General features: G+C 39.4%; 1 protein-coding gene across 16 annotated transcripts in view; it reads right to left on the reverse strand.

Moving 5' to 3' along the window:
• Nucleotides 1-18490, reverse strand: part of LOC102698598 (nesprin-1) — a 223230-nt gene that overhangs the window by 93408 nt on the left and 111332 nt on the right. For all 16 annotated transcript variants that reach the window (XM_015347237.2, XM_015347318.2, XM_069178700.1 and 13 more), the window contains 14 exons: nt 17914-18057; nt 17080-17244; nt 16569-16886; nt 16190-16345; nt 13107-13277; nt 9196-9522; nt 8539-8691; nt 6989-7156; nt 6008-6184; nt 5731-5877; nt 4937-5062; nt 4658-4834; nt 2887-3152; nt 516-2676 (listed from right to left, as the gene is read on the reverse strand). In XM_015347237.2, coding sequence (XP_015202723.2) covers nt 516-2676; nt 2887-3152; nt 4658-4834; nt 4937-5062; nt 5731-5877; nt 6008-6184; nt 6989-7156; nt 8539-8691; nt 9196-9522; nt 13107-13277; nt 16190-16345; nt 16569-16886; nt 17080-17244; nt 17914-18057 — 4656 coding nt within the window. The remainder of the gene's footprint in view (nt 1-515; nt 2677-2886; nt 3153-4657; nt 4835-4936; nt 5063-5730; nt 5878-6007; nt 6185-6988; nt 7157-8538; nt 8692-9195; nt 9523-13106; nt 13278-16189; nt 16346-16568; nt 16887-17079; nt 17245-17913; nt 18058-18490) is intronic.

The raw sequence follows: 18490 nt of genomic DNA on the forward strand, positions 1-18490 counted from the left end.
AATTCTGGAAAAGGTTAGTTAACTGTCTAGGTACACCTTTTATGGTAATAGGGCAACACATTAGTTCAAAATAGACCAGAGGTAAGTTTCAAAACCTTATGGACTTTATGGAATTTGACAAAAAAAGACTGAACAGATCTTTACTATACTGCCTGCTGGATTTAGTGTAACAAAAAAAAATGAGTTCTTAAAAACAAAACAAACAAGTAAAAAACTTTTAATAAACAAGAAAAATATATTATTAAGGAACATATTGTGACTTAGTATATACAGTTACTTATATATAATGAAATTATAATTTTCTCCTATTTTGGATTTACAAGATGTAGAATTTTATTCTGTGCTACAGTACTATTCTATAAATATGGTGGAATAATCTATAAAAACAGTAGATAATAACAACTATTACTAATATTACTGTTACCATCTAACAATTCTCAAAAATATATTTCTTCTTATTTGAGTTAAATTACATTACTGTATTTATAAAAAATGTAAGAGAAATCTAGTCTTGCCTGCTTGGTGGCCAGGGTTTGCTGAACATCAGTCTGTAGCTTTGCCAGCTCCTCCAGACTGGCATCCACATCAGCTGGGACAAGCTCATTGGCACTACTGTATTTCTGCTTTTCTTTGCTGCTTAAGGCAGCCATAATCCGGAGCCTGGACTGGACCTCCTCCTGGATAATCTGCTGCTTTCGGATCTCCTCTTGGATCTTCTCCACCTTTACAACCAGACTGACCGGAACATCCATCTCCTCCCTGACTTGATGGAGCCAGTCCATTGTTCGTCTGACCTCAGTCTGGAAGTCTTTGCTTTGCACAAACCTGCTCTCACACTCTCCTGTCATCTCCCCGATGGCAGACTGCAAGGACTGCAGCTCCTCTCGCCAGGCATTGGCCTGCTGACTGGAGGAGTGATAGGCAGCTTGGTCAAGTTGTGGACACAGGCTCTCCAGCTGTTCTACCATTCTCTTCAGGAGGGAACTAGCGTCTTGAAGACTGAAGGCCAGGGTGTGATAGTTTTTTAGTTTTTCCTCAGCCAAATGAGTCTCTCCATTAACCTTGACCAGCTCCTCTTTGATGGCCTTCAGCTGTGTGTCCAGTTGCACGGCCATAGCTTCGTGTTCTTTGAAGGCTTCCAAGGTTTCATCTAAAGAACTCACTTTCTGCTCAGTCCGCCTTTTGAGTCCGGTGTACATGCTCACAAGCCGAGATATTTCTTCTGGCAGCCAGGGTTGACCAGTACTGCGGAAGCCTTCTTTCTTCTGATTCAATTCACTCACAGCCGAGCCCAAGGTCATCAGATCATTGAGGAGAGCTTTATACTCATCCTGCAAATTCACAATATCTCCAGGCTGAAGGCTAATGGGATGTTTTCCTATATTATAAAATTGCTCCTCCAGTTCTTTCAATGCCCTACTTGTGACTTCGATAAACGAAGCATACTCCTTGCGCCCCAGAATGGCCTGTTGAATTTTCTCTCTCTTTTCTTTAGCCAAAGCTAAAATGCTGTTGTATTGCTGCGGGAGAGCATTGAGCTTTTCATCTAAGTAACAGTGGTCCACTTCATTAAGAGTGGGTAGTATTTCCTGACCTGTCCTCTGAACAATCAAAAGGAGATTTTCATATTCAGTAGCCTGCTCTAATATTTTCTGGTATTTGTCGAGTTGCACATACAGTTCTGTGTCTTCATTCATGAGGTTAATCTCAGGAAATGTTACAATGTCGGCCTGTTTCAACCACTGGCAAGTTTTATCCAGATCCACTCTGAAGTATTTTCTGGACACCAGCACTTTCTCCAGCTCCTGCAGCCTTTGAGTACACTTTTGAAGAGCAGTCTCAAAAATGTTCTGCAACTCCTGCAGCTTAGTTAGTATTTCAGCCTTTTCATCCTCAGTGGCATCTTTCATCAGATCCCTTCCCTGAGACCATAAGGATGTAAGCTCACTCTGGTAGGCTTTTAAGCTTCTCTGAACATTCCTGCAAGTCCTAACTTGCTTGCTCAGGTCATCAGGCAAGAGAGCTATGTGCTCTTCTGCTACAGCCTTTTTCTCATTTTGTTGAATCCAGCTGATGGCTTGGTTTACAGCCAGGAGGAACTGTGTCCTTTCAGTGAAAGCTTTGCTCAGGTACTTTCGCCGCTGGATAACCTTTGCACTCAGGGACTCCACCTCAGTTTGGGTTTCTGAGATCAGTTGCTGAAGCCTCTGGCGTTCATTCAGTCCAAGGTGAGTCATTACTCTGTCTGCATCTGTCATGGCCTGACCAAGGAGCAGCTGTTTGGATTCCAGCTCACTGCAGATACTGAGATGGTCAAACAGAAAGCTCTGAGCCAGGTCTGGAGGGGGGCTCATTTTCATGGCTTCAGATAAGGCTGGCTGTTGCTCCTCAGCCCACTCCCGAGCCTCTTTCAGCCTAGACTCCACCTGGCTCATGTCCTCCAAAGTGACCACTGAATCTTGGATCTTCTTCTCAATCAGACTCTCCAGCTGAGCCCAGCGCTGCTCAAAGTGTCCTATCTGCTCCTTTACCAGCTCCTTATCATCTAAGTTCAGGCGTTGAATCACTTTTTGCCTGTGCTCTTTCAAGTCATCAAGGGTGCCCCTCTGCTTTTCAAGGACAGCTGCAAGTTTCTTCAGTGCTTCTAAGTGTTCAGCTGTGCTTTCAGCATCAGTCCTGATGTAAGCAAAAACGAGCATAATAGAAACAATTAAGTAGCTAACATTGTTAAAACATGAATTACTTCACAGTCTTGAAAAGATAAAAGGAATTCAAAACTTTCTAATGGTAACATTAGAGAAAATAGCACCAGTGGTGCCATTTTCTGGACAATTAATTGTGCCATGGTTCAGCAAAGGGATCAGAAGTATACATGTTCAATGTTACCTGGCCAGGTTGTCCCACTCTCTGGACACCATGTCAAAGATCACCTCAACAGCACTGATCTGGTCATGGTAGTCCCTGGTCTTCTGTAGATCCTCCTGTCGCTGATGGAGTAGCTTGTTCACTTGATGACAGAGTTCCAGCCAGTTGCTGCTCAGGTGACCAATCTCTGTATGCTCTGGTGACTCCTGGCCCTCTGTAAGCCTGTTCACACTCTCTGTCATTCTGGTGAGGATCCCTTGCTTGGACTGCAGATGTTGGCTGAATTCCTATTTATGCAATAAACAGTCCTTAATACAAGCAGCAGTTTAAACACGGAGCTAAAAACATCTTTCTGTGAGAAACAGAAGTATAATTTTGTACAGTCTCCCCTTTAACCAGATGCTTTAGGCGTATAGACATTCAATACACTTCATCAAAATGATTGTCTGAACTTACAGATAGTTAGCATCTCATTATCAATTTGAGTGGATCTGTAGCGTGTAACAGTTTAGATTTTCTACTAGATTTTGTGCTTTTTCTATTGTTAAAACTATATCATCAGATCATCAAAATGTTGAATTTTTGCCCAACAACATCACCTTCTTCACCACATTTGTTATTCTGTACCTTATCCCTAAGGATTCTAATCAGATGGCCAGGCAACTGTATTTATTAATTTTTAACTAGGACTTAGCCAATTGCTCATAAATCATTAAGTGTAGTGTGCCATAGGAAATGTAGGACATAAGAACTGTTACAAAGGAGATAAACCGTTCAATTCATCTAGCCTGTTCTTAAGCCATTTAGCCTATTCAATATTCCATGGATATTAATGGATCCAAGGATTTCATTCAGCCTTCTCCCAAAAGAAGCCAAGGTTTCAACAGTTTGACTGGGTAGCTTGTTCTTTACTTCCACAACCCTTTGGGTAACAAAATGTATACAGTCCTTTGTTTTAAATGAACTTGCACATAATGGCCATTTGTGTCCTGTAGTTCACAAGCAAACTTTATCTATAGTATGCCTTATGATCATTAGGACCCATGACAGGATAAAAGATCATGGGAATACATACAGAAAAGCAAGAGCAACGCATTAGAAGAAACAGCTGTGAGAGGGCTCCTCTTCTGACAGACCAGAGAGCAGAACATGTCCAGGTAATTTAAGCATTTAATTGAACAACTCTAAGTTTCTAGGTCATGGAAATATTTCCTATGTGTTGTATCCATCTGATTTAGTAAATCTCTATCTTGTTTAGCGATGTGTTGATTGGAATATAGAAAAAGGTTCATATTAATTTGGACACTGAGTAGGATCTTCTATTTTATAGGAAAAGAGGTTCCTTTCAATATTTTTACTTAAAAATTGTAGATGTTGTGTTTTTGTGTAGATTCTTCTTTGTGTATATATTTTTCTTTGCCACTTATCTATTATGTTATTACTTCATTGTGCCAGTGAACAAAAAAAAAAACATGCGCCAAACATTACCAATCTGCAATCCATGACAGTAAGAAAGAGTGCAATAAATACACTCAAGACAAGCTCATTTTCTTGTGATCATTTTTATATTCTACTTTATATTTAATTATTCACACCCCCTATCTTACTGCACTCTTTTAGTTCCAAATCCCAAATACTGTAGCTCAAAAACATAAGTGCACTGTATGTTTTGAAAAGGGAGTTACAGTACATCTTTCTAGTTGGTATATACTGTATAGCTTTTCACAAGTCCGGAGTTTTTCATGATATCTAGAAGGAAGAAATTCTGTGAAACCATCCCACAGTTTCCTACCTGCACTTGAACCAGCATGTTCTGGGCAATCTTTATCTCAAGTTCTGCGGGTCTCCTGCTGAGGGTCTGGAGCTGCTGCTCTAGATCCTGGAAATGGCTCATTAGCTCTGACTTTTGCTGCTTGATTTCCTCCCAGCTTTGGGCCAGTTCTTGAGTTTTCAACATCCTTTCCTCTATCTGAAACAACAACAATGTACAGTAAACAGGGTACACTTCAAACAATCCACTTTATGCTAATATTGTGCTCTTGTATCCTGTTTCTTGAATGTCCCTCCTTACCATTTGTTTTATGGTTTGAATTTCTCTTGCAGCGTTTTGCACGGCTTCATCTGACAGGTCACACACTGAGCAGACAAGGTCCAGATAAGTGCTGGCCTGTTCCTGTAGTGCTCTGTAGTGTTTCATCTGTACAGGCAGAAATACAAAACCATGATGAATTATCGAACACCTTCCAGCTCATATAGCTTTTGTATTCTGATCAAAAGGACTGCAGTGGGTGAAGATTTAAAATTAATCTTTTTTTTTCCATAGATGCATTAAACGGTTTATTGGATACTTTCGAACTGAAAACACTGAAACACAAATTTTTTTACCAGTTTAACTACTCTTCATGCATACGTTGTTAGAATCCCAGATTCTAGCTATGATGTTTACTAAGCTCTCTTAAACATAGGTCAGAATAAACATTGTACAAAACAATCGTTATACAGTAAGCACTGATCAGTTTTTCTTTCTTTCTAGGTATTACTTAGACACTGTTTTCAGCTACCATGTAAGAACTCCAATTGGGTTTCTTTAAACAGTTCTCATCCTCCATTTACAATGTGTGTAATCCCATAAGTGAGCAAACAGTGCAGCTGGTCTATCCCAGTTAAGCATCTTACTCATTAGTGAGTGATTACAATCACCACACTTCAAAACATGCCCTACTGCTGTTTCGCAAGCTGTCAGCAATGTATGAAAGTGAACATAAGTGCACTATAAAATATTTAAAGCAGGAGGTCAAGAAAGAGAGGAATGTAGAGTTTAAACATAGTATCTTGTTCTTTCGTGCTGTGTATTGAACAGAGTACCTGTTTCAGTGATTCCTGCAGACTGAAAGGGGGCTGGGAGTGCAGCCGTAGCTCTTCATGGACAGTGGACAGCCACATCTCGACCTGCTGCAGCGTGTCCTGGTGACTGACGTGCTTCTGAAGCTCTCGGTCAAGGCTCTGGTACACCTGCAAACAAAGCGAGAGAGCATCACCTCTGGCCTTTCTGCTCCGTGATTCAAACCCCAGCGACAGACTGCCAATCGTTCTTGACAAGGAGCTGCTCCCTGGGGCGGCATGCTGGCAGAGCTGGACTCACACGCTGGGCCGTGCTGCAGATGGCAGAGTAGCTGTCTCTCGTCCCCTGCTGCTGGGCTTGAATCGGCTGTTTGATCTTTCCTTGAAGATGCTCCGTGCAGCTGGCAACAAGGTTATCTCCCTTCTCCTTCAGACTTGTTAGACATTCCTCAAAACCAGCAATCTCCTCCATTATTGCCTGAAAAGACACATGCGTAGGAAATCACTACTTTGAAGGAAACTTTCCATCATGGATCTCTGAAGTATTACAGTATTTGATAATGTTGTAACACACCACAATCTTACAGTAATATAATCATAGATAATCAGCAAGGCTTGTTTTCAGAGATTAATCTCCTGGTAAAAAAAAATGTTCACCTTTTTAATGTGACGTATTTCTTTACATCTTTGGTTACTTTTGTCATGTTCTAAAAGAATTACCAATAAGAGTTGGATTCATTTGTTAATAATCCACTTTGGCCTGTATTTTCTAAGGTTATGCTTCAAAAATGACTTTTTTATTATTTCATCACAGCGGACAATCGGACGACAATCATAGCTATGGTAAACTTAAGTAAAATCTGCCAATGCTGATTACGATGTATTTTCAGATACATTAGTGTGTTTTTTTTACACTATAGCATCAATTGATTTTTAACACACAGTCATATTCACACAGAAGTGTCACACCTACATCACTGTGAAGACAATGCAATTCAACATACATTTATTTATACGTCACATTGGTAACAGTGTGAAATAAAAAGAACAGAATTCTTGCATAGGATGATAACATCTGGAGAGGCCTTGTAGTCTATATGATTAACCTTAGCAGCAGTAAATGAATCAAGCATAAATAAAGCCCCATTTTAAGCACCATTTGCTCCTGACATGTTTCAGCATGACAGAAGCAAATGGCGAAAGTGAGTGTAGTGTTAATGTTTCAGATTGGAAGAAAAAACCCATTAGAGACCATTTGACCAGCAGCGCCTGCAGTGTTCACCTTGTGTCTAGCCAGCTGTTGGGTTGCCATCTCCAGGTTTCTGCTCTGCGTGGTGTCTGAGGCCACCAGCCTGCTGGACATTTGCAGCAGCCATTTTTCCACCTCCTGCAGCTCGGTGTTGTAGGCTTCATGCTCCTTCACTCGCCCAGCCAGAGTCTGCACGTGTGTCTGCAGCACAGCACAAAAACACAGCCACACTGAAAACCAGGCTACCTTCTGCTAAATGATCTACGCCTAATTTATCAGCAATGCACCTTTTAAAAACAATAGCACAATTCCCCTCCTGAAGAAATAAAAAGATTTACCACTTCAACGTGTGAAACATTTAAAAATATGTTTAAGAAAGAAAGCAAGATTTTTGTTCAAATGTCTATTTATTGATTTTTTAAATAAACAGAGATCACACAAGGAGCCAAGAATATCATCATCATCATCATCATCATAATAATATTTACGCCCTTTCACTGGAGTAATATTGACTGCACCTCAAGCAACAATTAAAGCTACAAGTCTTTTTGAGTAAATCTCTACCAACTTTGCAAACCAGAACGGTTTCGTCAGATTTGCTAAAGTGCTCTCAAATTTGTTGGGAATCACTTATGGACAGCAGTGGGATTCTCAGTAGGATTCAAGCCAGGAATTTGACTGGCCACTCAAGGACATTCATCTTCTTATTCTGAGTCGAGTGTAGATTTTGGCTGAAGTGGGTTTTCCTTTAAGCTTTGCTAGTATTTTGCTCCATCTATATTAGCATCAATCTAAACAAACTACCCAGCCCCTGTAATAACATTCTGCCAAATAATTATAGAAGCATAATACTGTCAATACTATGCTCAACATTAGGGATGGTGTGGACTGAGTGACTGAGTGGGGTTTGTGTCAAAAGAAACACTTTAGTATTATTAATATTATTTAATAATAATAATAGAGCAATACCCCTACAATGGATCCCTGCAGTGCTCTACTACATCACTCCAGTTGAAGTATTCACCAGGTAAATGTATTCCCTATTCATAACCCTGTTCTTGATTTACTGTAAATACTTGTATTTTCTTAAATGCATATCATCTTCAATTTGAGATTTAGTCTGTTATGAGTAATAGCCTTCTGAAAGTCTAAACATCCAATTAGACTTTTATGGTCTATATAGAATTATCTGGTCCTCTATTGCTTTAAATAAACTCCTTAACGGATTTTTAAAAAAATCTACCGTTTTTAAATCTTTGCTACTGTATCTCCAAGAATCCTATTACAGTAACATACATACAGTATAATCTTCTAGTTTACGTTATAGCTGCTGTATCTTTTCCATAACTGTTAGATGTCAGATCTATCAGTCTAGAACTTACTATTTAGGTTATGTCACTTAATTTTTTAATTGTACTTCTGTGGTGTCTAACACTAATACTATCATGGCAGATACTATTTATATACTTTAGAATATGTAACAGGAATTAAATCGCCCTAGAACATGAAGTTCTTTCAATACGTTTTAGTCATGTAAAATAAACATTCAGGTACAGTAAACTGAACACCACTCATTCGCTCACCCTGGCTGCGGTACACAGCTGCTGGAAATCCTCATTTAGTCGCACCATGTTGTCTCTGATAAAAGGATCGGGAACAGTTTCGAGAAGGGCTTCTCCTTTCTCAATCACAGATCTCACCGAGGACTCGTGGGACAGGACCGTCTGTAGGATAGTCTGGTGGAAAATGAAGGGGGTTTTAGTTTTTAGTCATTTCTACCCTGTTTTTTGGGTACCAGCCTTATAAAAATGCTCAGATTGTCATGTGCCCCTTCCTTCTTCAGCACACACACATGGGACCTGACTAAATGCCAACTAGTTAAAAATATCTAAATTACTTCTTTCATTCTGCTGTTGTTCAACTCGCCTCATTCATGAAGTGACGTAATCAGTCTTGATTGGTTCTAAAAAATTCATCAATTTTTTCAGAAGCTGTTTAAAGAAGTCAGATTCTGCGCAGTGTAGTATTTTATTTGTATTGCCTAATAATCGTTCACATAAGAAAATAAAAATGATAGCATGAATACCAAATAGATTTCAGCTAGATAAGCAAAAGTGATCCAGACTTTGCTATGGGAGCAGGAGTAACAAAACACGGAACACAAACCAGCTGCTACTTTAGCAGGAGAACTGACTAACACTTTCTGTTAATTAGACCACTAAATACAATTTCACCTTTACCTTGTACTTTGCTAACTGGGCCTTCTTCTCGTAGAGCTCGGCTTTGGGCTCGACAGACGAGTGCAGCAGAGATCGGGTCTCCATTACCCACTGCGTTTGGGCCTTGTACTTGTCCAGGAACTCCTTAGATAGGAGCATGCACTTCTCTAGGGTACTGTATTCTGCACGCAGGGCTCCCACAAGCCCCTCCAAACGTGACAGCTGGGCGTCTACCTCCCCCCTCAGGTGCCCAGCCTCCGACTCCTCCAGGAAGGCCACAGCTTTCTCCGTCTTCTCCCGCGTGGCCTTCAGGAAGCTGTGCCCCAGCTCCATGTCACTCTGGAGAGACTGTCCCAGAACAGCACACAGGTTATCCACAGTCTCCATTCACATTTCAATATTCTTCAAATAAATTATTTATTTTCAACCTTTACCTGAAAATACCCAAAGTTCTTTAAATTCTCATAAATCCATCCATCCATTTTTTGAACCATGTTAACCAATACAGGATGGTGGAAGATTTGAAGCCTGTCCTAGCACACAACAGGCACAAAGGCAGAATACCAGTTCAAAGCAGGGCACACACACAGGTGAGCACACAGTCACACCAGGGTAAATTATTTCTCAGGAGCCAATTAACCTACCAGTACAGTATGTCTTTGGACTGTAGGAAACCGGTATTCCAGGAGGAAACCCAAGCAAACATAGGTAGAACATACAAACTCCATGCAGTTAGCAGCCTGGAAGTGACCCCGGAGCCCCAGCACTGTAAGGCAGTAATGCTAACCACTGCGCCACTCCATGAAAGTTTACTGGAATCTATTCTTAGCCTACACAGATCTGTTTTCGAGAACTGGTGCCAAAGGATGGATGGACATTGGATAACTAGTGGTAAGAAATGAATCCCCAAAACTATAAAGCTCGCAGATCAAAGGAATGCAACTTTGTGGAAAACTTTGCTCAGTTTAGTCATTTTTCATGGATTTAACCAGTTATAGAGCACTGTTTAAATACAACTATGAAACTGATGCCTTGTTAGAAGCACTAGTAAGGAGACGTGATGTGAATTAGAGCTTCACACCAGACTACCAATGTAAACCATTCATTTCCAGCTGCTTGGCCTTTTTGTGGAAAGGTTACCAGTGGAAGATTTGGTTGTATGCAGTATTGTAGTCAGATTTCAATAGAGAACTCCTGTGTCAATGCTGGAGAGTCTCTCTCAGTTTAGTTTCGAGAATCGGATGAAGAAGCTAAGCTCGTGGAAGGAAGCTGGAGCACCTGGCTGAAACCTGTGCAATCCCCGGGAGAACATGCAAACTCCACATAGATAGCACCCAAAGATGTGAGCCCTGGGCCGCAGCGAAGAAGCAATGCTAACACCCTGCTGCCTGTTCCAGAAATTATTTGATCATGAATCAAGATGTGGAAATGTCAGAGTGTGAGCTGGAAATCTGTATAAAAAGTATCTGTTACACAAATTAATAAAGGTATTTCCAGAGATCAGTGCAACGTTTTTGAAGATTGAGGCAGTCTGAGACACTTGCAAATTTAAGTGTATGGGAACTGTCATTGAATTTGATTATTTCATATAACCCCATTCTTTTTCATTCTGCATCCTTAAACAACATACGCCCCTGTGTTCACTCTGTGGTTTATTACATAGGCCATTATTACAAAGTCATTGAATGGTGCTCATGAAGGTAAAGCAATAAGATTAAAGACTAGCTCTTAGGTACTTGTTTTTGAAATCTGTCAGGGTATTGACACTGCACTGTTTGGTTCTGAGGTTCTATTGTGTCTGAAAGGAAGGAGAGGCCAATTAGGAAATTCTAAAATGAGTCTGGTAAGGAGTTTCCATGGAAACTGCCACCCCCTCCTAGCTGGGGGTTTTGTACAAATTCACCCACCTTTCAACAGCAACAGCCAAGTGTCAAAACAAAGCGGGAGTAGAGCCTCCTGTGATCCCAAATACTAGTGATCCTTGTGATTGTATTCATTAAAAACACCCTTGTTCAAGGAATCAAAATGAAATCTCCTAGTGGGCTAATACTTTTTACACTTTTTTTGTTTGCTCAGGAGAGGACACACCATTTGGTTCATTGTGGTTATCAGGTGGTAATGTTAGTTCTAGTTATTCTTCATATTGTGAAATCTATAACACATAATGGTTGGGCTTTTTTGGACAAATATAACTAATGACAGTTAAAATGAAAATAATTCTTAAGAGAAACAAGAATTCACAAATCAATTCACTGTTAATTACAAAGCAGAAGAATTAAATCTTACTACCACTGTTGTTTAGTTAAAGCTAGCTCTTAAAAAAAATTTCAGAAATCAAAAAATAATTTTAATATTTCAGGTATTTAATCATCTTCTGCACCTCAGAAAACAGTGTTGCTCAGTTCTAGCTTATTTTCAAACATTGGAAATTTTAAATAAAAAACAAAGCTTTCAAGATCTTCTGCAGAAATTGTAAGACTCAAAAACAAGGCGTCAGCGGCAATTAAGTTGTCTCTGGAGCCAGGTACCTGACACTGAAGTTTTTCATCTTTTCTCTAGCAACAACAGCTGAAAGAGCTACTGTACAGTACGTGTGAGCCCTCTGTGGCTTGTTTCTTAGAGAAGCAATCAATATCCTGTTATCTACTGCGCATTGTATTGATGTTGCACTTGCTAAAGCAAAGATTTTCAGATATTTATTTTTTCCTCTCAAGGATCAATTCTACAGCATTGGACAGCATGTAGCTACAGTAGGTTTCGAGATACAGTACAATAAATTGATACAATGGTGATCAGCCAAGCCTAAAGTGCAACAGAAGTGAAAAGACCAAATATAGTATATAAGACAGTGCAAGCAGCAATGTGTTACCTGTTTCTATTTTATATCTGTTAATTATTAGATTCAAACAATTATAATTGGCTGGAAATTGTCATTTCAGTTTTTCAAATGTATTGTGGCAGGCTACAGGATACTGCTCTGTAAATTTGAAAGGGATTAAGGTTGTCTGGTTTCACAGAAATTCCTTGACCCAGTCCTGAGAAAAAGCTTAATGGCAAAATAGGAAATACAGTACAGTTTTTTTCTTATTTTCAGAAAATGAATTGTATTGTTCCAGGGACAACACCTTTCAAGTTTGGTGCTGATCAACTAACTGTCAAACACAGAAAAGGCAGGTTAAATAACTATTTTGGATCATCATTTTTCAAATTTCATCTTCACAGACTTTGGAATGTTTGCTACTATCCCATAACTGTATGGATTTAGGAAATGAAGCAATTCAGAGTTTTGGCAGCATTTGGTTGATCAAGCAATTTTTGAAGGTTTCTGAAAGATTCATGATGAACCAGGGATGGACTTTGTTTGCACACAAATAATATTTTGTTCAAAATATTGTAGTCCTGGGATGTTACCTGACCAGTTTTAAAGGAAAATGGTGAAACGGTTTGTGACAAGGTGTGCTCTGAAACTTGGGAAGATAATTAAAACAAACATTTTACATTAAATAATTTCCCCTTAATTTCACATATATTTATCAGTATTCAAATTATTGTTAATAAATCAATTTATTCAAATTATTTGATTCCTGTATAATAGTATGTAGAGTATTCAATGACTCTAAAATATTTGACTGATCTGGAAAGAATGTAAAATATTATGAACCTGTTCTGCCTACAAACCAGTAAATTATTGATATTGATTAATGATTTTATTCTTTATTTTCTTGTGAATTAACTGATATGGTTTAAACGTGAATGGTGCTGTAGACAATGGAGTATGTTAAAAAACATGTATTTCAGATGCTTAGAAGAGACAGAGAGAGTTGAGTCAGGCGGACTAGACTGTTCACACAAATCCATCACGTCGACTAATTTCCAGTTCACACGTTCAGTGAAAGACTGATTGTTAACAGTGCCATTTCTATCACTTGTACCTCAAGTTTCTTCATCTTGCTCTCCATGGCAACACGGTCAACCACTTTAATGCCAACAGCCACAGCCCTGAAGTTCTTCTGCGCATTGCTGAGCCAGTCTGTGAAGGAGGTGAAGACATTCCTGGCCTCTTCAATACTTCTGATTTCCTCTTCAAGCTGCTTTATTGTCTCCTAAAAACGTAAAACAAATTGTGAATCACAGTTCTTTAATCTGTAGCTCCACCTAATTTCACAAAATTAAGCTTCTATGAAATGATATGTACCTAAGGCTAACTAAAATGAAATAGGACAAGTAATAGGTTTATTCCATGCTGACAAGAGAAGAAAGGAAACGTAAAGTTTCGGCCATGGAACCTTCTCACACCTGAAGAAGGCTCCTCGGCCAAAAGGTTTTGTTTTTTCTTCTCTTTACAGCTTGGAATAAACCTATTACTTGTTCCTTTGCACCCTATGCATGCTAACTGAGCTACCCACCTGAACTAAAATGAAATAGTTTGCTTAAGGAGGGAAAAAAGCCGATTTTTCTAAATAAAATATATATTTTAGCACACCTGGAACATGCTTCAGCAAAATGTGACAAAATGTGGGGCTTAGTTATCGAGGAGTTATTTTTTGGATCAATAGTTTGGAAAAGCTGTCTGCTAAAGATTGTCTTCTCGATGTAACAGGGCTGAGGCAAATACAAATACCACTAATATGTATTTAGCTACTTTACAAGACTTTTCCGTGCATGAATAAAGGTTTTACCAATTATTACCTATTGCTATATATATATAATTTTTATCAGTGTGAACCACACATGATTAAGAGACATATAGCAGATGTACACAAAGGATAAATTTCACAGAGGATAATTACAATTTTGACAAGGTGATAGACAAGGTGTTGTTATAGGTGCTAAAGAAGCCTTCTGCTTATCCCCAAGGTGCTGCTTTCATTCACACTCTCAGTGTAAGAGCAAGTGTTCTGGTTAGTTCATAGGTTAACCACTCTCTCATTGATCTTTCTTTGTTATATACTGTATTTTGCTTATATAACAAAAAATACAGTCAAATGTTTTTATTGTGGGTAAATAGCTCCTAAGAGTGTTTTAATACCATAAAATAAATTATCTGCTCTACAGAATTATATTATTAAAAATAACTAGTGTACTAGAAATGGGTTCTAGAAGATATTTATTGAAATACCTAAAGCTATTTCATACCAAGTTTTAGTAACTGTTCATACTGTATTTTTAGTTAAGGAGGCTATTTTGTCCATCTTGATAAGGAATCCATACATTTCTCTGCCAGTCCCTCTTTCCTTCAGAGTCTGAAACTGTGGCCCTATGTTTGCTCGGCAGACTATGCTTGAAAGAAATCTCCTCTCTCTCTCCTTGGTTCTGGATTAAAGAGGTTTAGTTGGGTCTGTACATGACAATCCCCTGAGACCAGACATCATTCTTGTTGCTTTTAACCTCTTCTGAAGTAATTTTAAAAGGAACCTCTTCTTTTTGTGTTATGGTGAACAAAAGAATTTGAACAAAACAGTCCATGTGAGGTCTTACCAAAGCATTGTATAGCTTGACCTTCCCTCGATTCAAATTCCACACATTTTATTGCTTCCCCATATTGTTTTGATGAGGACATTGACCAATCTACAGTACATTAACACCAAACAGCTTTTCATGAGTAGCTTCCAGCAGCTCAGAATTCTCAATGTAACATGCACAATTTGTTTGTATATATATAACAATTTCATTTCTAGCATGGATCACTTTGCTACATAACATTTCTTTTTAGGATTGACTGGTGAGTTGCATCACAGTGAGAGCTGCAAAGTAGAGGTATATTCCATGCTGAAAAGTAGAAATAAGAAAAAAAAACAGTATCTTGTTCATGGAGCCCTCTCCAAGGGTTCAAGGCTCCACTGCTAAAACATTGGGATTTTTATTATTTATGCTTTTCAGCATGGAAGACACCTACTTGTTCCTAATTGTTAACCTACTGTACTTGTTCCTTTTAAAATTTAATTTGGCAAGTGTTAGCTTAATCTACAATTTTGTCAATATATGTTTTTTAAGTCCTTTGATGTTTGTTCTGGTTCTGTCACTCATCCCAGTAATTTGTGAATGTACAGTATTTAGTTTCATAACTATAACAGATTCTAATCATTGATATAATACAGTTTATTCAAAAAGTTCTGCAAAATCTAATCTTTAATTTAATAACATAATTTCTGATGGGGAAAAAAACAACTGATAGTTATAAACACTAATTTATATTTAATATTTTAAGCCAAATTAGTTTAACTGACCCCACTTTCTAATATTTTCCCCATGTACAGTATGCATGGATTCAACCTAAATCAAATGTATATTATTTTGAAGTTATCATCCATATTAATTTCATCATTACAAATACAAACTTCTTGATTGTAAAGCAAAAAGACTTGTTTAGATCTTACTGTTCCAAAACATTTGGAGGGCACTGTAGATCTAAAAGAGCAACAGTCCCATATTACACACCACTACTCTCAACAGGCCTGTACCTTGTATCTACAGTATGTTCTTTATGTTGGCTTGTCTTTTCCAATTACTTAGTTTTCAATCCATGTGTGTATATTCAACAGGATTTATAAAGCTTGTATTCATAAGATTTATCAAGTATCCTTGTTGCAATAATTTAAACACTAAGTCCGTGTTAACTGCAATGGATTTTTCTAGCTTACCTATTGTTTACAGAACTTTTACAAAACAAACTTTACAGAACTAACACAAAATTGACAACAAAACTAATTGACAAAATGATCTGTACTTTCCTAGTTCAGATTTGTCCCATCTTTTATAATTATCCCCCTTAACAGTATAGGACTATAGACATTGAACACGATGAATGAACCTTTCTACACTGTACCGGGGCATTCTAGTACATTTGCTTTGGAAGAAGAGTGTGTCACAATCTACAAATTGTGTAAGTCTTTTGTTTCTACAGAAATCATTGCAAAACCAATCATGAGAACATACCATCTGCAAACCGCATTGGTCGAAGCGTCTGTTTAGCACAGTATAATGACACTCCGATACTGTATATGAATACACTGACCTGCAGGTGGAGCAGCACTGCCTGGTAGCGGGCAGTGAGCTGTGTGGCTCGAGAGCTCACTCTGCTGCTGATGTGGGTCTCCTCCAGAACCTGCTGGGCCAGAGCGCTGAGCCCTTCCACCTCGTCTTTGTACAGCAGTGTCTCCTCATGCCAGTTCTGGACAAGAAGTGCACAGGTCAGTGAGACCTCCCTACTTCACAAACACTAACCACCTGGATAACCATCCAACAGCCAGCGGGATCTTTATGAGATATTTAAGCATGAATGAATGTTACTGGTGAAACAACCATAAAACTAGAAATTTAAGCCGGTGTACTACAGTGATGAGCAGACGCAGAAGCAGGCATACCGAAAATGGCCCCTTCCTGAAAGTCCGTACCTTCAGCAGCTGCAGCTGTGCTTCTTTGGTGGCCTTGTCCGAGTGCCTATCGCTGCGCATATTGCCCTTGCTCTCCATGCCCTTCAGCCACTCGTCCAGGTGCTGGAACTTCTGCTCCATTTGCCTCAGCTTGGCAAGTGTGCTGTTGAGTTGGGCCCTGCTGTCCCCAAGCTGGGTTTGATACACCTGCCACTCCTGCTGCGCTGTCTCCAGGGCGCGGTCTTCGATCTGTGGGACTCCCCAGGGGATCACCTGCTCCCGACTGCTCAGTACCGAGTTCAGCAGGACCTGGCCCTCAGTGCAGCGCACTTGCAGCTTCTACAATACAGACCAACGGGGCTTAGGGCCATAACTACACATAGCCCATGACCACCAGAAAAAAAAAAAAGATCTACTGGCCAATCCAAGATAATACAATATTCATTAAGAAAATAATACGAGAGAACTCCGCAGAAGTTCTGGACAGCACTAATCTCTAGGAGGTTCAATCGCTTGCAGTCCATTTCCTGACCTGCAGTTCCCGCAGGGTGTTCTCCAGAGTGTCCACATCGCCCTCCAGCTGGGAGTAGCGGCCCAGGCGCTCCTGCTCCTGCTCCAGCCAGTCCTCAAACATGTGCAGGCCACGCTGGTACTCCTGGTGCGCCAGCACCAGCTCCTCAGCCTTGGCCACAGCTGCCTGCAGCACACCAGCAACACGCGGTAAAACACAGCAATAATACTACAGGAGCAAGATCTGAATGCATACTTTTTCCAAAGCGGTATAAAAACGGTAAATGTCCGCGTGAAGCTTGATGAAATCCTAAACACTTCTCCACAAATAGTACTTTTTATAGAAATACTGAAGTGCATCTCTGCCTGTTATTCTAAATCGTTTCTTGTGCTAAATGGTAATATCAGATGGTAGAGCATTCGAGTGACTTTAAAAGGAGTATATAGCAGCCATCTGTCATCTGTGCCCAGATGAAGTAGAAATGGAATAAAAGCCTTTTGCCACGACGAAGATGTGATGAAGAGCAATGGCAGACAATGATATAGTGACCCTTTTAACAGAGCTCTTCCATTTTTTTCCCTTCTTCATTACCGTAAAGAGTTGAAAGTCTTATGGAATGAGACATTATTATTAGGCAATATTATTTTAAACCACTGTGAGAGATTTGCAATTTTGTCAAGGTATAAAGATCATAAATGGTTCTAAACAAGCACTGGCATAAAGAGATATGAAATAAGACCACCCCTGAAACACATAATTCCCTGTAGTTTTCTTTATATTTAGCAACCTTCTTAACAAACTTTAAGGAATGCCAGCTACACCTAGAGGCTTGCCAGTACTCCACTGGTGTGCTACCTTGGCCTTGTCCTTAACAGTGCTGTAGCGTTCCTGCAGGTCCTGGATCTCAAGCTGGGTTACATAATGCTCAGCCATGCTGGAGCCCTTCATGGCAATGGTCTCCAGGAGGCTGCTGTGACTCAGCACTTCTTCATGCACGAGCTGAAGTGAGGGGAAAAAAACAAATTTTTCGCTTGACCCTTGAACTACAAAATGGCAAATGTGTCTTATGAAGATTAAGGGGCATTAAGCCAATCGCAGTTTTGCATTTTTATTAATGTTTTTTCACCAAGCATGTTTCAAAATAACTCGTGTTCCTCATTTTCTGTGTTAAGTTTACAGTGCTGAAGTGCTAAGTCCCTTTACCACTTAACCAGGTCTTTGTTTAATGTTAATAAACTGTAGCCCTATCGGTATGGAGGTTTTGAACACTATTAACCAGAAGTATATTTAAAAATCACAGTTGTGATTATTGTGCACTACTGTACACAAGTAGTTGTGAAGTAAAATAAAAAACAGCTCACCTTGTTTCCTAATTAGCAGAGTGTTAGTGGTGTTTTGAACACAATCAGCTAATGTTACGTTTAAAAGAGCA

The sequence above is a fragment of the Lepisosteus oculatus genome, chromosome 2 (assembly GCF_040954835.1).
Source record: "Lepisosteus oculatus isolate fLepOcu1 chromosome 2, fLepOcu1.hap2, whole genome shotgun sequence".
Taxonomy (NCBI): Eukaryota; Metazoa; Chordata; class Actinopteri; order Semionotiformes; family Lepisosteidae; genus Lepisosteus; species Lepisosteus oculatus.